The sequence below is a fragment of the Papio anubis genome, chromosome 12 (genome assembly GCF_008728515.1).
Source record: "Papio anubis isolate 15944 chromosome 12, Panubis1.0, whole genome shotgun sequence".
Lineage (NCBI taxonomy): Eukaryota > Metazoa > Chordata > Mammalia > Primates > Cercopithecidae > Papio > Papio anubis.
Window position 1 is genome coordinate 5,895,351 of NC_044987.1, and position 21,640 is coordinate 5,916,990.

The 21,640-nt window shown below is 43.7% G+C and overlaps 1 protein-coding gene across 3 annotated transcripts in view; it reads right to left on the reverse strand.

Annotated features, from left to right (window-relative positions):
- Positions 1–7,307: 7,307 nt before the first annotated feature.
- Positions 7,308–21,640, reverse strand: part of FLI1 (Fli-1 proto-oncogene, ETS transcription factor) — a 118,231-nt gene continuing 103,898 nt past the window's right edge. For 2 of the 3 annotated variants that reach the window (XM_003910942.4, XM_021926744.2), the window contains 4 exons: positions 14,242–14,307; positions 12,446–12,505; positions 10,494–10,541; positions 7,308–9,268 (listed from right to left, as the gene is read on the reverse strand). In XM_003910942.4, the coding sequence (XP_003910991.1) occupies positions 8,739–9,268; positions 10,494–10,541; positions 12,446–12,505; positions 14,242–14,307 (704 nt within the window). In that variant the 3' untranslated portion in view covers positions 7,308–8,738. The remainder of the gene's footprint in view (positions 9,269–10,493; positions 10,542–12,445; positions 12,506–14,241; positions 14,308–21,640) is intronic. The other variant, XM_021926743.2, reaches the window with a different exon arrangement.

Below are 21,640 nucleotides of genomic sequence, written 5' to 3' on the forward strand. Positions count from 1 at the left end.
ATAGGTGCAGCAGAGCAAGGCAAGAGTCAGGGGGTAGTGATATCAGAGCCTGAAAAGGATGAGAAGGGCATCCGTGTGGCACATCCTGATGGGAAGTGTTAGTGCCCTAGTGGAGTAAAGAGAGCATGGGGCGCAGGGTGTGCAGCCTGTCCTGGGTGTCAGGGCTATAGCTGGTGGAGGAGGGTTTGCCTGTGGAGGGGTTGCCTGGGTTGGGGCTTCAGAGCTTGAACAGGGTGAGAACAATATCCACAGAGAGGCACTGCCTGGGGTGGGGTGAGGAGGGTACCTATGCAGTGGGGTGGCCCAGATGGGAGTTTAGGGCCAATGCAGGGAGATGAACACGTTGCATGGAGGTGAGGGGTGCAGCAGAGATGGAAGACTGGGTGCATGCAGAAAGATTGACTCGGAAGTGCTTATAGGATGCCTAATGGAAACCATTCTTTTCACTATCAGATAAGGGAACTACGGACACAAAAGGGGATACAACATCCAGTGTTGGATTAGAAATGAATGCTTCTGAGTGAACTCAGGGTTTCAATGTAGATAGATAGTAGAAAAAAATACAGAAATAAATGTATATGCATAGTCATATAGATAACAAAAATAAATATCGATATAAACGTATAAGCGTATACAGTCATGCACTGCATAATGATGTTTAGGTCCATGAAAGACCCCATATACAATGGTGATGCCACAAGACTATAATGGAGGTGAAGAATTCCTGTCACCCAGTGACATTGGCACTTATGCCCTGTGGAAGTGCAATGCAATATTCATGTCTGTGGTGACGCTGATGTGAACAAACCTACTTCCCCGCCGGTCTATGAAAGTCTAGCAGGTGGAGAGTACGTAATTCTTGATAATGATAGTAAACAACTATGTTACTGTTTATGTATCATTATTTTAGAATGATAGATTTTAGATATAAGTAGATAATGCCTACTTATATGTTTAAAAAGTTAACTGTAAAACAGCCTCAGGCATGTTCTAGGCTAAATATGAGTTCTTCATTTCTAACAAAAATTTCAAGGAGTAAAATGAAATATTTTTTATATAAAAAGAGTGTATAGAATAAGGATATGAAGAAAATATTTTTATACTGTAAAATGGGTTTGTGTTTTCAGTTAAATGTTATTACAAAAGAGTAAAAGAGTTAAAAAATTTAGAACTTTATAAAGAATTACGGTAAGCTAAGGTTAATTTATTATTGAAGAAAGAAAGAGGTTTTGTGGATTTAGTGTAGCCTAAGTGTACAATGTTTACAGAGTCTGCAGTGGTGTACAGTTATGTCCTAGGCCTTTACATTCACTCACCACTCACTCACTGACTCACCCAGATCAATTTGCCATCCTGCAAGTTCCATTCATGGTAAGTGCCCTATACAAGTGGACCATTTTTTATCTTTTATCCTCATATTTTTACTGTACCTTTTCCAGGTTTAGATACACAAATACTTCCTGTTGTGTTACAGTTGCCTACAGTATTCAGTAGAGTAACATGCTGTGCAGGTTTGTAACCTCAGAGCAATAGGTTCTACCACATATCCCAGGTGTGTAATAGGCTGTTCCATCTAGGTGTGTGAAGTACACTCTATGATATTCACAACCTTAAAATCACCTAAGGACACATTTTCCAGAATGTATCCCCATTATTAAGCAAGGCATGACTATATATGTATGTATATATGTGAGTGCATATAGACACATACATACATATATGATATATGTGTGTGCATGTATCTACATCTATTGCCTGGCTCTGTACACTGAGTGGGCCTGGGAGCAGGGACACCCCATTAGCAATTGGCACATCTATCCCCAAGGTATTGGGTTCTAAATAGCATTTTCCACTAAAAAGAACTAGGAATCCACGGGGAGATGATTCATTCCAGGGCTGGGGCACAAACTCCAAAATAAGTTGTTGTGGGAGAAAGTAAGGAAGCACTTAAAGACTGATGGGAACATGTCAAAGGAGACAGGAGCCAGTGTGAATGTCCTTCCATTGGGACAATGTAATCATTAAAGACCAGGTCATATCCACTCAATGAAAGAGAAAGCCATGAGTCTTAGAGATACAAATAAATGAATGAATACATTGAAATTTGATGTCGAATGGGACATTTACATATTTTCAAAGTAAACCTCCACAAAATACTTATTGATTACAAAGGGTAAAGGAATAACTTTTCAAAGGAGAAGCCTGGGAGACACCGTCTTAAACAAAGAGTGAACTTCGTCGATAATGGGATACATTGAAATGATGTACCACCCAATGCAATGCCAGGAGAAGGCAGCGTGACTCCTGCGACGGTCCTCTCAGAGAAGCCTCGGCTCAATCTAATCACAACGATATACCAGCAATCCCAAATTGGGGAACATTCTACAGAATACCTGACCTGTCATATTCAAAATTGTCACAGACCTGAAAGACCGAGGGAATGTTCCAGACTAATGGTAGATGACAGCATACACAATCAGCGATTCGGAATGGGAACCTTTTGCTCCAAAAGACAGCAGTGGCGACAATCAGGCAACAGTGCATGGTGCCTCGGGATTACATAGGAGTAATCCGCCTGCATTAGTTATTCGATTCTCTTGATTATAGCGGACTATGTAGGAAAAGGTTGTTGTTTAAATGAAATATGCCCTTAAGTGTTTGGGGTTAATGGAGCATGGTTGGCAACTTTCTCTTAAATGATTCACTAAAAACTGTTCGTCGTACTGTTCTAACTTTTCTGGAAGTTTGTGACTGTTTCAAGATTTTACAGTTAAAAAAAATCACAATTCTATTCTGTATATTCACAATACAGAATAGAATAGAATAGTGAAGTTTCACTCTATCTTCGATCAGAGAGGAACAGAGACCTGTACAGAATTTTGAATGTAAAGAGGAGTTGCCCCTCAATGAAGACAGTAAGACCTTGACAATAATACCTAGGAAATCTTGCAGTTTTCTAGTTCTTTTCAACATACAGAGCATTTTTATGTACATTATCTTACTTAACTCCGGTGATACCGTTGTATAGTTATTATAATCATCCTCATTTTATAGATGGGAAAAACCAAGCTTCAAAACAGTAAATTATAATACAGGCAGTGGGCATGCTGGGCTTCATAACCAGGTTTTCTGGACTCTGGGCCTGTTCTTCGTGTACTCACTTATCATATATTTACTGACCAGTTACAGTGTACTGCTGTCACTGCGGCAAATAGGACAGACAGTTCCTTTTCTCATGGAGCTAACAGGTGGCTTTAGGTCTGCGAAGAGTCTGAATCCAAGCTTGCAAGGAATAAAATCCCAGCTCCCAACCTTTATTTCTTAGCCGATTGAAAAATCCCATCCAACATTTCTGTCAAAGCACATTTTTAGCATTCCTTTATAACAATCTCAATTTATTTGCAACATCCTGCAGCTTGGCCACATGCTCCGCTGGCTTTAGGTGCACACACAGAGCCAAGAGAGGGCAAAATCCCAAGTAGGGCACTGGGAGGGCTGTGGATGGGGAAAACGCAAAGGTTCTCTGGAAAACCTAACTTATTCCTACTTTGCACCCATTTGGAAAATGTCTTTCTGATCACAAAACAAAAATGACACTGCACTGAACTCCCCAAACAGGGTGCCCACCAGTTACCCAGAACTTAATGAATGTTCTTGAAAAATACTAGCCAATACTAGCAGATAATGATGATTATCCATAAACCTCCTGTACAGCAGTCTGCAATGGGTCTTCCACACTGTCATCCAATGTCTCATAGAAACTCATGCAGGAGATAGAACTCAGGTCCTACTTAATCGATGAAGACAAGTTACCCAGGAGGTGGAAGGGCCAGCATTTAACCCAGAGTTTCTGGCATTATATTCATTTTCATTTGTCTACTCAAATTGCCTCTTTCCTCCCACTAAAGAAAACACATGAGTTAACTCAACTAAAATGCAGAAGGTTAATCTAGCAGTTGTAGGTGAGTGAGTGGTCTCACTGGAAATTTTTCCTGTCTCCCTCTAGAGCTTTTAAGCTGAGTGTAAATTGACTTTGTGCTTAGGGATTTACCAGCTCGGACAGACTGAAACAATTAGACAGGAGGCCACATCAGACTGAGAGAGAGAGAGACAGACCCCAGGCTTGTGGGCCCACATTCCTTTTAAAGCTTCCCTCCCTATCCTTTCTCAACTGGCTGAAACCCTGAGGTTTGACTGGCTAACCCACTTCCTCTCACAAGTGTCCATCCCCCGAGGGAGCCTGGGATTTGTAGTTTTGAAATCAGCTGGCCTTTCATAATCCCTTAGCCGGACTCCCTAGCTGAAGGCATGTAGTGTCAGTTTCAGTAGCTTTCTATGCGATGAAATGCCCAGTGCGCTTTCTGCAAAACCTGCATTCCTTCGCGGATAAGAGCAAAGCTTCTGTATGCTCACCAGAACCCAGCCAGTCCCCTGGCCCCCATCCCGGTTCTTATTACCTCTCCCATCCCTGCCCGCATTGATACAAAGCATCCTCTTACCTCGACCTCCTGAGGGCCTTCTGGACACAAGCCCAGCGGTACTGTTGATGGTGGAGGAATTTCTGAGCGAGGGAGCAGGGCTGGGCAGCAGAGAGCCATGCTTAAGGGTTGCTTTCCCCAAGCACATTCCCCAAAAGGACACCTTTTCAAGAGTTTGTAAGGCAACAGGTTTACGTGATGCTTGTTAATTAACAGATATTGGAGGAAATACGGTAAGAAACCAAGTCCACAGAAACTACCTCTCACAGAAAGTAATGCATTTTGTTCTGTTTTTTACTTCTCCACTAAGCATTGCCTTGGGTTGGCAGTGCCTTGGCTTGGGGTGGACAGAGGCTCCTTTCCTCCCTTGTGTTGTAGAACCTCCTGATCTCATTTGGTCTAAACTAGCAAACTTTATCTGAGAACCTCTTAATCCACTTCCCATTGTGTATGTTCATCACTCACTTGCATGCAGATATTATTGGTTAAGTAAAATAACAATCTTTTTAAGTGTTATTACATTTTCTAGTGGCTGTTGACTATTAAAAATGTTTTAAAATAACAGATACTGAAAATAGGCCCAGCGTGGTGGCTCACGCCAGTAACCCCAACACTTTGGGAGGTTGAGGTGGAAGGATTGCTTGAAGCCAGGAGTTTGAGACCTGCCTGGGCAACATAGAGAGACCCTATCTCCAAAAATAAAATAAAATAAAATAAAATAAAATAAAATAAAATAAAATAAATAGAACTTTCTTTGTGTGGGACTCAACAACATTTTTTGACACTGAAAAAAGATGACCTCCGCTATAGACTGACTGTGTCTGTCCCTTCTCCCAAATTCATATGCTGAAACCTAATCCCCAATGTGAAGGTATTTGGAGGTGATGAGGGCATGGTGGTGGAGCCCTTAAGAGTGGGATTAATTCCCTTATGAAAGAGACCCCAGAGTACTCCCTTGCCCCTTCCACCATGTCAGCACACAGTGAGAAGGTTTCCTCTATAAACCAAGGCAAGGGCCCTCACCAGACACTGAATCTGCTGGTAACTTCATCTTGGACTTCGCAGCCTCCAGAACTGTGAGAAATAAGGTTCTATTTTTATGAGCCACCCAGTCTATGGTAGTTTGTTATAGCAGACAAAATGGACTAAGACGACCTCCCGCTAAAGGACTGTTGGCCAGTGTCCCAAACTGTGGGGAGGAATAGCTTCCATGAGAACAGCTTGCAAGCCTGCATGCCCGCTTTGCTTGGCTGGCACTGTTTGTTAGATGGCAGAAACCTCATGGCACAGGCACAGAATGATCCAGTAGGGAAAAGACTGGACTAGCAGCCAGGAGGGCAAAGATTCTGTTTGCCCTCTGTGACTAGTCAGCTGCATGCTCTGGAGCCAGCTAGCAAACGTTCAATCTGGGCATTGCAGGAGACTAAATGCCAGTCCTCCCTCTGTACAAATGCTTAGGAGGAGAAAATGGTGCTTCAGTCCTGTCAGCGAGTGGGCCAGCTTCTGAGCCGTAGGACAAATCACTGTGGAACATATTCAGGGGGCGAGATTTGGCTAAAGCTCTATGACTCTGTAGAGTAGATGAGCCTGAGCCAGTGTTTGAGTAGGACACATGAAGAAAACCTTTAAAAGGATGAACTAATGGGCTGAGCATCTTCTTACAGCACTCAGAAATATATGCCTCCATTTTCCCTAATGAATACTTTGCAGATTTCAAAATTGATGGGAAAATTGCGTGGCTGAGATGGAGATCTGCAAAAGAATTCAGCTAGATGGTTCTTAAACATACCTGGCCTTCATCATTCCTCTCTCTATGCTTGGGCCACTAATACCAAGTTTTAATTTTCTCCTTTCTTAGAAGTCGCTAGAAACCCAGTACATGCACACACACTTTTTTCACTAAAGACTAACTTCTTTGTTTTGAGAGTTAACAGCAGAGGATATTCAGTATAGAGAAAATAGGAAGAAAACAGTAGAATTTTAGTTTCAATTTATTTTTATAACACCATTTAATATGTTCTATTTTGTATTTGTTTTCTAATATGAAGAATAATGTAACAGTTTGTATATATGATTTATAAATCAATGTGCATATGTTAAGAATATGTGCTTTACACAACTTTTTAAACGGCAGGGTGCAAGATTAAAAAAAAAAAATTGGAGACCATTGTTCTGAAACACATCCCATTTCATTTAGGTAGACACGTTGTCTTGAAGGTACTCAGTGTTACCCAAAGAAGGTTCTAGGATTACCAATGCTATGAGTTGAATTCCTTGCAAATCAAGGACTTTCCAGGTCTCGCTCTTTTCATTGTAAAATAGAGAAAATGAAAACAAGCTACCTAACAGTGAAGCAACTGGAGGCAAGTTTCTTCCTTGGGAAGAAAAATGACCTTAAAAATCTGCATGAGCCATAAAATCCTGGTCTGAGACCTGAGGGAAGCAGGGCGCTCATTCTCTGCGGGAGTAGCAGAAGGTGGCCACCTGGGTCTGAAGTGCCCCGGGGAGGCTGCAGAGTTAAATCTCACAGACAAGTCTGGATAGTCCAGCTCGCTTTGCTCTGTTCCTTACATACAGGTTATCCATGGCCTTGGCTGCCATTTTATAAAACCCTTTTAGGCTAGAGGAAGATTTAAATAACACACAAGAAAAAATACTACAAACATCATCAACAACAATGAAAAACCACATTGATTTTATACCTTCTGCTGCACTGCACTATGTACATTTGAAAAATTCTTGATAGTGCGGGAAGTAAATACGAAAGTTCCCCAGAAAAAAACCCTTTGACCTAACGGGGGCGGTAAATAAGAAAACTGTCCTCAGCGCTGAGAGAAGGAACCATTTATTTAGTCAAATTATTTTACAACATGGTCTTCATTGACAGTTGTCAGCTTAACACTTCATATAGTTTAAAAAGTCAACAATTACCTGCAAAATTATATATATTTTAATGTCTAAAAATATGTTGCATATATAGAGCAGGAAAATCCCTCCTCTGCACAAGGGAAAGTTTTGTTGTTTTTCCCAGAGCTGTGATTATTGCAGTACTGTTACACACATTTCCAAAGCATTAAAGATCTAAATGGATTATCTTTCCTTGCTTGTGTATGCCTGTTAAATAACTGTACCAGTGCTTTGCTTTCTCGTAAGTCAGTGACTTAAACAGCCCTGTTTCCTTTTCAGCAATAGTCATATTATGCTTTTTAAAAACCAGCTATAAAAACGTACAAACAGCCCAAATGTACAGATTGATAAAAGATGTACAAATTACATTTAAAAAAAATAACAGCGACTGATTCGATAGTAAAACTGCTTTTGTGACCGAGGTCAACTCGTTTATTTATTCTTAATTTTTAATTATTTATTTTTAATACTGTGAGATATAGGAAAATAACTCTGCATAATTTATACAGTAAGTTGCCTTCTGATTGGTTGACCCTGGTCGGATGGTCTGACAAGCGCACAGCGCTTGCGAATCTGTTTGAGTTTAGAAATCCCTACAACTTTTCCAAGTTCTGGGACCCACTGTCATCATTAAAAAAAAATAGCTATTTAATTCCCCATCTTTCAGGAATGTATGTATTTGCATTAAAATTTCTTAGTTCATATCTTGACTATTTCTAGAAAGAGTGGTCAGTTGAGTGCATACTGTCCACTGAGGGGGATTCTGCAATGCCCTTGACGTCTTAAACACACACACCTTCTTTCCATCAAATTCCAGTTGGGTGAAAACTTCACTGGCCTTACAATCAATGTTCCAGTTGCCATCCACTGAATTCGGTCCTCCTAAAATTAGATTATAAGCTTCCCACCTCTATTTTCACTAAATCTCAAACCAGAACATGACTGGTTAAGTTCATGATTCTGTGTCGTACTGAACCCCTAATGAGACCCGTGTATTGATAAGAAACTGCTTTGGTCATAAAAACATAAAGAAAATGTACAGCTTCTTTCTCAGAACCATGACATAACCATTCCAGTAATTTTAATATGCAACTCACAAGATGCTAGGAGACTGAGAATTCAAACTGGCATACTGGCCCATGGAATTATCCATCTCTTTGTTCAGGTAGAGGAAGCAAAAGTTACCAACATTAAAAAAAATGTTTTTAAGGAACAAATACAAAGGTTCTATCCAACAAGAAAGAACATCCAGTTTTGTCTTCTCTTCAAGGCCACATATGTCCTGTAGAGTCCAAAGCATCCAGTAAGTGTGCAGGATGGGCTTCAGCTAGAAGGCCACCGATGAGTAAGCTTCTAGTAGTAGCTGCCTAAGTGTGAAGGCACATGGGTGTTAGGATGGCGGGGGACGTTGGGGTTGGGGTAGATTCCCCCCGTGGGGGAGGTCCAGTATGGTGATGCGGCTCCAAAGAAGCTGGAGGAAGTGACAGGCATGGAGGATGGATGGGGAGGGACAAAGTTCACCTTCTGCTGGTGGGCATGGTAGGAAGGCATGTAGGAGATGTCAGAAGGGTACTTGTACATGGACGACTCGGTTGGATGTGGCTGCAGAGCCTGGGCAATGCCGTGGAAGTCAAATTTGTAGGCATATCTTTTGCCGTGCACTTTGGTCATAATGTTTTTATCATAGTAATATCGGAGGGCCCGGCTCAGCTTGTCGTAATTCATGTTGGGCTTGCTTTTCCGCTCGCCCCAGCGCCTGGCCACCTCATCGGGGTCCGTCATTTTGAACTCCCCGTTGGTCCCCTCCCAGGTGATACAGCTGGCATTGGCACTGTCGGAGAGCAGCTCCAGGAGGAATTGCCACAGCTGGATCTGCCCACTTCCTGCAGGCCGTGAGGCAAACGGGAGAGAACAGAACACCTCAGTCCAGAGAAGGCAGAACCCAGTTCCCTAAATGCAGGGAGCTTCTCATCCTTTTAAAGAAACCTTTTGTTTCCTTTGACATCGGGATGGACCTGACAAGCCCTTCTTCTCACTGTTGATTTGCCTTTCTGCTTGCCTTGGGGATGGGTATAATAAGCGAGGTTAGATCCTAAGATGCTTTGCCCCAAGGCCTGGTAAATGGAATGTGGGAAGTGAGGTGCAAACTCTGCCCAGAACTAGCTGTGTGATCTTAGGCGAGCGACGTCCTCCCTCAACCCCTTTGGTAAGGCTTTTGAACCTCTTCATCTAGAAAGGCCTGAATCACTGTCTGATCTCTAATTAGTGGTCAGGTCCCCCAGGGAATTCCCTGTCAGCAGTAAAGAGTCAGGGGCAAGGCATGACTGTGGGAGTCATTGGGAGAAGCTGCCTCACGAGCTTTAGCTTTTGGCCCCTGGCAGGTCCTACAGCTTGGCTTGCAGCTCTAAGTTCTACAGAGAACTTGTGCAGAGAGAAAACTACCCAGAATATGCTGGGTAGCTTCTTTGTCCTCTGGCAGGAATGCCCAGGCATGAAGGCATGGGTAGGGAGAGTCCCTGGGATGGGAAGGTGAGTGGACCACACTACTGCAAGAGCCTGCTAGCTCCCAATCTCGATGGACTTGGTTTAGAAGGATCCTCTTGAGAGTTATTTTTGATACTAAATCTTTAAAATACAAGGTCAAATTGACTATATCTGCAACTTTTCCAGGACACATCTCTTTTATAAGGCCAGATAACTCGGCAACACTTTCTAAAATCACAAATAGAGCGCTTTGGAATATTTACTTATTTGTGCCCTGCATGCGGGAGACAACAGAGAGCTGAGTGGAGTTGTCTTCTTTTTCTTTCTTGCCCATTTTCTCCAGTTAAAATGCCTACCTGTGCCGCTCATTACTTATCTACACCTAAGTGCACATATGCAGTGCTAAAGTGTTTATTCCCAGAAGCATCCTCAGCTGATGAACCTTGACACCTCATCACAAGCCCTGACCTCTTGTTCACATGCTCCAGAAACAGACACTGAACATTTCAAGGAAAGAGGTGCACGTTACTCCCCACTCAGGCGTCTGGACAGAGGTCTCTGCAACTTCACAAAGCTACGAAACATTCTGGCAAAAAAAAGGCTCGCAGGCCAAGGTAAACTCACCAGGGTTGGCTAGGCGACTGCTGGTCGGGCCCAGGATCTGATATGGATCTAAGGAAATAAAAAAGGAAATTTGCTTCAGTGTTATTAAAAATATGACAACCGCCATAAGAAAACCATAAGGGTTTATACTTTTATTTCAAGATCACGGGAAAGACTGATTTCAGAAAACTTTACTGCTTTTATTTGCAGATCTCAAAGATCTTGATGACATTTGTGGTCTTCATCTCAATAATGACAGAAACAACAAAGAATAGGAACAGGATTACTTTTTCTTATTTGGCATCTAAAATGTGCAGATTATGTTGTCATTACCCAAGGCAAAACAATGAAAACATTTGGAAAGGAACTGGCTAATATTCAATGATACAACGGACAGCTGACTCCATGAGCTTAAAGAAGATCTCATGGTTACTGGTCTTTAATAGCTCTACCTAATACTAACAACCTTATTAATCTGTTTTTTAAAATGTAGCATGAAAAACACATGCCTAGAAACCAAGCAGCCTGGGTTTTAGCAGCAGTTATGTGATAAACAAATAACTTGTTGGACAATTTCTGGGAATCAGTTTTCTCATCTGTCAAATGAGTAGGTTGGGCTACTGGATTCCTCAGTTTTCTTCTAGGAAAACACTCTGTGATTTGAAACTTAGAAATGTCAGCACAAACCAGAGTTTGTATTTTAGCTATAGAATGACTATTCTTAAAAATCTCACTTTACTCAAAACATATGTGTTCATTTAGCCATGAAAAAGTCTTTGCAATATTGGTTTAGGTGAGAGGTTTATCTCCTTTTTTTTGTTAGTTGAGGAAATCATGGTAGAGAGCTGGGTCTCGACTTGGCACAATTGTCACGTATTTTGTGCAATTTTGCTACTTTTTCAACTATAATTACAATTTTAAAAATACCAATATGATTTCTGGGTTTCTACTTAGAAGCATAAATTAACTTTAAGAGTCCTTAAGCCCATTGAGACCATCCTTTCTCATCCACACCATTGATATGATAACTAAAGTATTTTTGGCAGGTGATACCTAATGCATAATTTTGTTGTTATTGGACAGTCTTTAAAACTCTCTACATCTGACTTGTGATCCACAGTCAGCAAATTTTTTCTTAACCTTCCAGGTGAAATGTCAGTTGATTTTCTCTTGCTCTGCCTTCTGTGGAGATGCAGAATAATGTTTGCCTGCCCCAAAGCAAATGACTTGTTCAGAACTTTATCTCAGCTGCATCACATAAGAAGACAGAGAGAGGAGCTGGGGTTTGGGCACAGCAGCTGTCTTCAGATACGCAAAGGATTTCGGAGAAAGCAGGAGGAAGGCTTCCCCAGAAGGCAAAGCTTGAGCGGAAATTCCAGGAGGCAGACTTTGGGTCAGATAGTGGAACTGGGCCCAGCTAGAGAGTCAATGCCCTGGTTTACTATAAGCACAAGTAAGGTAGAGGTGAGGGTATGATAGACCCAGAAATCTCCAAGTTCCTCTCCAATACGGAGTCTCCAAGTCCACGGCTTTAAAAGTTCCTCTGCCTTAATTGTTAAGCCGACCCATCACAGGGTGGGGATATTTCTGAAAGTAAGGTTTGGTGAAGTATAAAAGGCTTGGACAGGAATTTGGGGGTCTGGGATTATAGCTCTAGTTCTTTCATTAACCAGTTGTATGGTTTTTAGCGAGTCACTTCACCTCGCCGGGCCTCAGTTTCTTTATTTAACAAAATAAAGCACTGGAACAGTTCATCTTCAAGTTCCTTTCACCTTTGATATTTAACAAGTCTCCACTTGATTTCAGTACCTGTTACTTCATTCACAGGCCTATTAGGGTCAAAGATAGACCCTCTTTGAGAGAAATAAGAGAGAACATATGTAGTATATTGTTTAAAGCCTCCATCAGTTGACCATGTGGAATCAACAACTGTGCAGGAAGCAAAGGAGAGATTACATATCCCGGGCAGGTACCTGGCTGGGGCCGTTGCTCTGTATTCTTACTGATCGTTTGTGCCCCTCCAAGGGGAGGACCTGTGGCAAGAGGGAAAGAAATGCAGTGAGTAGGACCTGGCTCCCCGAAGGGAGCGAGACGTCTTGACAGATACGCTTTCTCACTCATTCCTTCACCCACTCTCCACTGACTCATTTATTCATCTTGTTTTAGAAACATTTACCTAGAATCTGCTATGTGCTGGCCTTGTTCTCCACGCTGGAGATTCAGGAATGAACAAGCCATTCCTGGTAAAACTTGCAATCCAATGGGAGAGACAACAACAAACACATTTTAAAATTCTTAAAATTTTGTGTTTGCTCAAATGTCACCTTTTCATTTTCAAATTTTTAAAAAGTAAACCAACAGTAGAGCATCACTGATGGTACTGAGGCTGCGGATTTCATTTTCAAATCGGAAAGTTAGAGAAGTCCTGACTGAGAAAGTGACATCTGAGCAAAGATCAGCTGCTTCGTGGTGTCCCTGTCTTGTGAGTTTCCTCCTTGGTATCTCTCACACACCCTTTCCATTCCCATGATCACTTCTGCGTTGCAGATCTGTGTTGCTTCTTGCATGGTTTGTGGCTTAGTCTGACTGGTGTCCTCATTACTCCTCTCTCTCCCCACAACCCACCATGCATGCCACTGTTCAAAACCTTAGTGACTCCTCATTGCCTAAAGAACTAAGGCCTATCTTCATAGCATCATTTACGATTCTGTTTCTTACCTTTCCAGACTTCTTCTGCATCACACATCCTAAACTCCAGGAACCTGAGGTCCTCTCTGACTGTCAGACATGCCAAGCTGATGTCTTCCCCAGCCCACACTGCCACAGGTCCAAATCCTGCCTCTCCTTCCAGAGCTGACTCAAGTGCTACCAGGTCCACAAGCCTTCCTTGATACCAACCAGATGAAAGGAGTTCTGTGTGTGCGTGGTTTCTCTCTCCCACTTATGGGACCATTGCATGTCTGATTCATCTTTGTGAATCTTATATTGCCAAATGTCATGTGCAGAGTAAGTAAATAATTAATACACATAATTGGAAGGGGTCTAGGTTATTGTTTGGGCATTAATTTGTAACCCCGACCTCTTTCTTGAAAGAATTCCCTTTACCACCTGCTCATGTGCTTCATATTTTGCTTCCTAGGCATGGCAAAGATTGATTTCTGGTACAAGAGTTCGTGAGTCATTCTTGCCCCTTATTCCCTTAATGGGAGATATTGGGTAGACTTCGACATGCCATCATCTCACCACTTGGTGGAGAAATTGATGTCCCAGACCCCCCGGCATCTCCTCATCAGGGATGGAAGATGTGGAGGAGATGGTGGGGGTCTGAGACATCAATTTCTCCACCAAGTGATGATATGTTGAAGTCTACCCAGTATCAAGGGGGATGGGGAAATTGGTATGACTTAGCCTCAACAGTTAGGGGAGCAAAGTTATAGAGAGTCATTACCTTGATTTAAATAACAGAAGCCACAGCCAGTGACCGTGACCATTCATTGGTATAGAACCTTGTCTCAAGAAAACCTTCAAACTTCCAATGTTCTAAAACGGAGTGCAATAAAACAAAACTCAAAAATCTAAATGAAAATCTCATACCATCTTTCAAGGACTGGGTATCATGGAAAGGCCCTAAATTGGCAAATAATTTTGATGTCTCCTCAAAAAGCAGGGAAACAAATGTTTGCTGCTCTCCTATATCTTATGATCCTGTTCTCCAACCCCGTCCTCAGAAACATGCTTCCCTCCAAAGAATTACAAGACATTTACTTACTTTTGTTGAGGCCAGAATTCATGTTATTGCCCCATGCTCCTCTTCTGACTGAGTCATAAGAAGGGTCTAACGAACAATAACAAATAGGGGTACATTAGCATCGCCTGCTTCTCAGAAAAGTTGCGTGAGCATTATCTGTAGTGATCAGGAGAAATAAAATTCAATTCAGCAATGGCTTTTAAAGCATCCCTAAATTCTGGAAGTGTACTCACCCCCTGGGGTTGGGGTGGTGGAAAGAACCTTAACACTCTTTGAGAAGATCTGGGAGCCAAAGTAATGGGAAGAACCCTCAATGTGAAGTCAGAGGATTGGTTCAATTTCTCTCCCTGACACTATTTGTTGTGAAACCTGGGATGAATCAAAAGTCTCCTCTGGGCTTCAATTTTCTTTAATGTGGAAATAAAAATTTATGTTTTATCTACCTTATGGGGTTGTGGAAATGACCAAATGAGATAACATATGGAAAAGCACCTTATGAAGCTTTCTACAAATATATACCGACACAAGGTTAGACATTTTTTAAATGTCCATAGTTCTGAGGTAAAATCCTTCAAGCAGCCCTGAAGCGCAGGCAAGGTCTGGACTGGGTGAAAGGCCCACAAAAAGAGTGTCTCAAAGCCCAGGGCCGTGACATTCCTGGGGGCCAACTCCAGTCCCCGATTTCAGAACATGGATGATGTGGGATGACATCACAGGGGTGGGAGCACATTCCAGGCTCTCTGAGGGCTCTCGGGCTTTTCTATTGGCAGTGGAGAGGACTGGGCTGATGACCACAGAGAAAGGGAAGAGGCCAGAAATGTGGCTGGGAGAGGGGCTGGATCAGGAAATGAGTGGATGGAGACCTGCTCCCCACCTGGGCATGACTAAGGGCTTGCTTCTCAATTGTCTTGGAGAATACTCCTCAAATCTGAACTTTTGTGATCGTAACCTCTTTCTTGAAAGATTCCACATGCTTCCGTAAACGTGCTCAGAAATCGATTAACTAACTAGCTGGAAACTTCTTCCTTCCCTTTCTCGTGGTGGAGTCCCATTGAGACACTGAGCAGGAATAGCAGAGGAGCTTGAGGATACAGAATTATGACTTTCAAAGTCATTCCATGAACAACAAAGAAACCATAAAAACCATCCGAACAAATGGAGCACAAACCTCATCAAACAAGAGTCTGACAGGGTAAAACACAAACCATGCCCTTCAGCCCCTTCTGAGCCTCTCAAACAAATTAGAATAAGAGTTGGGAGACGGGTGGACTCTGATTGCCTGGCCTCATTGTTTCTGGCTAAGAAGATCCAAAAAACAGGGACATTTTTTTTTTGTGGAAAAATCCACGTGCAGATGCACATTCCTCAAGGCTCTGGAAAAGCCAGTTCAGTTTTAAAATTACAGTCTTTAGCAACTGGCATGAAAAGCAACACAGAAAGTGAGGGGGATGGGATAGGGAGGAAGGGCAAGGCAGGGGACGAAAGAAAGAGGCAAAGCTCCACTCCTGTTTTTGTTTTTGTTTGACTTTTTTTTCTTTCCTAATTCGTCCTCTAAAGGGATGCTTCTTGCTTAAAAACAAACAAGACAAATGAAAAACCAGCTTGTTTGCAAGCTTGGAATGAGGTGGAAGGCTCTGATGGGCATTTTCTGAGATGTCTTGCTGAGGAAGTGCAATGTTGGCAGTGGCAGAACATTTTTCTTTGAGCAGGAGGAGGCTGCTGCTTAGGTCTCCGGTAATAGATTTGGGACCAACTTCTACACTGCATTGTGTGCATGGCCAGGGAGTGGGTGTGAAGTCATAGGAAACATGTTTCTTGTCCTTGCATGTGAGTATGAGAGGGTAACTGCGATTGTGAGGAAACACGGGTCAGATGCCTAAGGCGTGGAGGAAACACAAAGGGCTCCTGGAGGTTGAGGGAGAGGTGAGTGGAACGAGGGCCGAGAGAGGGGAGTGGATCACGCAGGAACAAGGCAGAGATGGGTGGCGAGATGTCAAGGCGAGGTCTAGAGACAGCCATGGGAGGAGCTGTACCACTGAAGGAGAGCAATGTAGAGGGAGAGGAGAGAGGGCCGAGGCATGTTCAAGGTCTTGCTGATGGTAGCTCAGTAAACTCTGTGACCTTGGCGCTGCAGGCAGTGGGAACTAAGGGAGGTTTTGTGCATGCAGCCATGCTAGAAAACAGGGTGTGGCAAAGAATGAGCCTGTGGTGGTATGTGGGGTGGATCCGAGGGCCTGGGGGAAGGAGATCATTCTAGTGGGAGCAGAACAGAAAGTAGAAGAGAAGTGACACATTCAAACAAAAAGAAAAAAAAAAATCACTAAATTCCAGGAATCGTACATGTCATCTGAACTTCTGACTTGACTTCTGACTTACTGCATGGATAAAATCTGTCTCAAGTTTTTCTAAACATTTTTTCTGCTCAATCATTAGTCTACTGAAGGCTTCAACCCTCTCTGAAAGCTATCTGGTAACCACTCAGAATTATTTTTTTTGGAGCCTAAATTATGGCCATGGCTATAGTTATCACTGACTTCTTATCAGCTCTTCTCCCTATTCTCTTATTCTAGTTCCAGGGACAGAGCAGACATGCAAAAATCTGAATGCATGACAGAATTCCCTGTCACCAACAGAGGGCATATGACCATGGGATTTTCCCGTAGCTCTGAGTGATGGAGCCTGGTTGAAGGTGTGCCTTATCAGAGCAGTGGCTTGGCAGCCCCATCTTTCTGTGATGCCCTAGGGCCTTAGGAAGGAGGCAGCGTTTGATGGGGCAATGTGTCCACAGGCCCATCTGATGGCAGAAGCCTGGCTAACAGGACTTTGGAAGTCCCAACCAATGCTACAGTCCTCACATAGGTAAAAAAAGGAAGTGACAGAAACACAGAGGCCACCCAGCAGTCAGCCTGAACTGTGCTCTCACTGTGAAGTAATAGAGTCATAAATAGCAACAGGCCATGCCCTAAGCTGGTGTCTTCATCCAACGTCCATCCCAGCAGCCTGTGGAGTCAAAGTAGCAAAGACCGCAGGCCTCCCTCTCATTTCTTTTTCATTCCCAAGTAATTGCATGGAAAATCCTCCCACTGGTACCTGGCTGCACAAAGGACAGCCTGAGCCCATTGGCTCTGGGTTTTAACAAAAGCACTCCGTAGGCTCTGGGGCTCGAAGAGATATCTGGTCAATGTAAGATTTAAGTTAAAACCAGCATTTTCAGAGCAATTTCTGCTCCAAAGAAAAAGCATGAAGATGCAGAAGGCCAAGAACTAAAGTCTTGCATTCTGCCCTAGGGGTATGAAGAACCAGGCCAGTCTTGCAGAGTAAATGAGATACCCAAGTAAACACGCAGCATAGTGCCCAGCACAGAGGGGGCCTCAGTGGATGTTAGCAATCAAGAATATGGTTTGTGTCATAGACCAAAAAAAATTCAGACCCAGAAACATGTTGGGCAGCCTCCCAAATCCACATTAATTCCCTCCTCCCCGCAACTCCCTCATCCTCCTTCCTCTGCTCTTCTATTTCCACTTATCACATAATTTAATCAGTAATTAATTAGTGTTTGTCGTTTATGGTTCATATCCCCCTCCCTCCTGAACATCAGGTCCGTAAGAGTAGGGATCTCTGTTGGGTCGGATATATCCAAGCACTTAGAACAGGGCCCCACACAGAGTTAGTAGACTGTAAGTATTTGTTGAATGAATAGATAAACTTGGCCAATATTTTCTCCTACTTGCTACATATACACAATTCTTCTTATTGTTCATGATATCACTAGTTGAAGAGAACCCAGTGCTCCTACCCTGACTTCACTAAATTAAGCCTCCGGCATAAGATTTCCATCTGGGGTGTTGAGGGGTAAAGACTGCATCACTCCCATGTCCCCTCTGGGTAGAGTGGATCACAATCCACCTATTTATGAGGCATAGGCTAAAAGCTTGTTCCCACAGGGAAGTCAAGGCCTGAATGCTGCTTGGTGAAGTGATGTGCATTTTATGTGTTTTTAACAATGTCAGTGTTGAAGAGAGGGTTCATTTTTTTTTTCCTACTAAAAGTCACTCAAGAAAAATGTAGTAGTGTGGTCATCTCCAGTCCCCAACATACACACAGAGCTATGTCTATATCCTGAATGCAGAAGTCTGGACCAGGGAGCTGACCCAGTTGCTCACATCCCCACACAAACCTCCTTGCAGAGCCCAACACCTGGCTGCGTGAGAGCTCCTGCCCCAACTGTCCCTCAGTGCATGGAGTGCAGCTTAGGCGGGGTGTGCCTGCTGTGAGAAGAAGCCTGAGCGTGCATGGAGGCCCTCTAGAATGTGGTGCCTAGAGTCTGCCTCCCAAGAACTGACTTCTGGAAAGACAAAGTTGAGATGGCAGCCAAAGGCCCAGTATGTAAAAATGTGGCTGTCGGCACCAGTGCACCAGTTGACAATCTCGGTCCATTTCCATGGTGGCAGATGGCTTAATCAGCAGACAATCACACTGGTTCTGTCAAACTCACTTTTCACTGTAGTGAAGGCCGACACCTTGGCTTTACAGAGTACCAAGATAACAGATCTTATTATTGTGATTCCTTTTCAGAAGAGTGACCCAAAGAGCTTTGCCTGGAGTTTCTGGTTTCAGGCAGTCCTGAGATCAACTCTTGCCAAAGCAAAGAGGCCGGAGCCTCATTCTGGAAAATGAAGACATTGCCAGCCATTGTGGATAATTCAGCCTCACATATATGATGTCCTTAACAGTATCACCATTATGTGATGCTTGGTGGGGCAGAATTTGACACTAATTGGCCTCTTAGATTCCAGGAGAGCCTCCTGGGGTAGAGAAATATGAGCATGGAGATTTTTTTCCTACAAAGTCTCTGTTGGAAGGAGAAAGCTGTTTCTGGACATGACCCTCTCATAGACATACCAGTGTTAACTCAGCTTCTGTGTGAAGCTTTTAACCTGGCCCTAGAAATATGGCCAAACATCTCTGGGAAGATATTTCCTTCAGCTCTGATGCCTCAGCTGTCTGAGAGCCCAAACGTCCCCGCCGGCATGCAGCCCTCCACCTTGTGACCTGACTGGAGGCCAGCAACACAGCGACATCAGCCCACAAAAGCCTCTCTCTTCATCCCCTCTGTCGTAAAACCTTGCTCTCAATGACTGGGTGGAAAAAGATGAATTTTCCCCAAAACTTCTCATTGAATTTCTGGTTGCTGCTGAGAAGGCTGGCAGCACCTAACCCTGTTTATCCTTGGAAATCCTGGCTTCGGAATGCAGACCTTTCAGCCGAGCCAAGCAATGGGCAAGGCTGCTTGTGCTCCCAGCAGAGCAGGGCCCTTTGGTAGCCAGAACCAGACCTCCTTTCTTGAAAGAATGAAGATGCACAGGAGAAATGCTCAAATCAATGGTAGCCCTGAGACCCAAAGCCCTCAGCTTCCTCAGAGAGCTACGCCCACGAGCAGGAAGATTCACTCCGACTCTGACAGGGAAGAACCTACAGGTGAGCAGTGGTCTTTGTTGCTGGGCTGTCCGACAGGTTATGACATGTACTGGTCAAGGGTTGGACTAGGTGACCCCCTAAAACCCCATCTCCGTCGGAGGTCCTGTACTTCTAATAGGTCCAGTCTTTGGGGAGGAGCAGCCTCTCCCAGACACCAACCCTGCAGAAGCTGCTCTCCTCTAAGCGTTCCTTCGTCCTGCGCTCCACCGGCCGGACCTGCTGCAGGGCCTGAACCTTCCCAACCCACAGCTCAGGACCAGCTTCTTGTCTGCTGCAGTCTCTGCTCCTCAAGTCCCCACCCTCAGCCCTGCCCCGAGGCAAAGTAGACGCAGGGCCTAGGATGTCATCGTGAAAGTATCCTTTCTCTCTGGTGGGCCTGGGGATTATTTTGGCAGTTAGGAGATGGGACTTACAATCAGTTAACCTGGGATTGAAATCCCAGTGGCAGACATTGGCCTTGTGGAGTGACCTTGGTCATGTTGCTCTGCGGCTTTGAACCTCCCGTTCTGCTTCTCTGAAAAGCATTCATCACAAGTGCTTTCCACAGCTGCTATGAGGATTAAATAAGCATGTGCTAAATGGTGATTTTAAAAATACACACCACATACATGTAGTCTATTCAGTCCTGCTTGCCCCTCTGCCATGCTTATCTTGGTGAGATGAGGTTCCCAAGCTCACTGAGGAAGGCCTTGAAAAGGAAGAGAAGCCTGAGGGCTATAAAGGAGGAAGGATAGTTTTATTTCTGTGCTCCTGGAACAGTGATTCCCAAATTTAAATAAAGTTTGGCTCTCAGGCTGGGTGTGGTGGCTTATGGCTGTAATCCCAGCACTTTGGGAGACCAAGGTGGGAGGATCACTTGAGGCCAGGAGTTCAAGACGGCAGTGAGCTATGATTACACTATTGCACTCCAGCATGGATGACAAAGTGAGACCCCGTCTCCAAAGCAAAAAAAAAAAAAAAAAAAAAAAAAATATATATATATATATATATATATATATATATAAATAATAAAATAAAATAAAATAAATCATGGCTTTCTTTTAAAAGAAGAGGTGGATTATTATCCTGGACCCTGGTTTGAGAAATCCCACCCCAGGAGACAGACAGGGCTGATGGCTATGGGTGGTCTGCCTGGATGTTAGGCGTGGGCATTACCCAGCATCCTCCTTCCTCCCCTACTGTCAGGTGCCAGAGTCTCTGCCCACCTGGCCTTGAAGCTCAGGACCAAGTCCTCACTGCATCCCACCATTCTAGCGGGGCTATTCAACCTTCACTTCAGCGGCATCTTACATCCCAAAGAGCAACAGAGGAGCTTGGCATCCACTGAGACCTTGGAAGAAGGAAAATATCCAAGGAACGCTTTCCCCAAACTTGGAACTCACAGGGAAAAAACATCCTGGATCAGGTTTCCTTTGCTTAAGGATCTTGTCCTGGAATCCAACAGCCCCTCCGCCTGGGAGCCGACCCTGCTGCGTGGAGCATAATGGAGGTACTGTTGAAGATATTAGATGGGCAAAGGGAAAAAAAGACCCGGGAGGAAAAGGCTTGGAAGAAATGACTGACTTTTAAATATGAAAAGCGTGGAGAGTAAAGGGGCACATTTGCTGGGCACAGCCTTGCCATGGCCACGTGAGGCTCCCTGCTGAGGCTGGGCCCTTCTTCTATTTCATTTCTCCCACAGGCTCTGTGTCTAAGTGACACAGATGTCTAAATGACCTATTTATTTTGATAAGGCCTCAAAGTGGGATTTTTGGGCCAGCCTCATGTGGAAAAGCAATTCATACTGACTAGATTAACTGGGTGTTTGCCAAAATTTCCTTCCATATTGGGCCATGTAGACGCAACTAAATTGCATACCTCTTAGGTCAAATCTGCCTCTGGTTTAAGAGGATTCTAGGTAGGAAAAAGAAAACATAACAGTTCACTTAGGTAATCAGGCTTG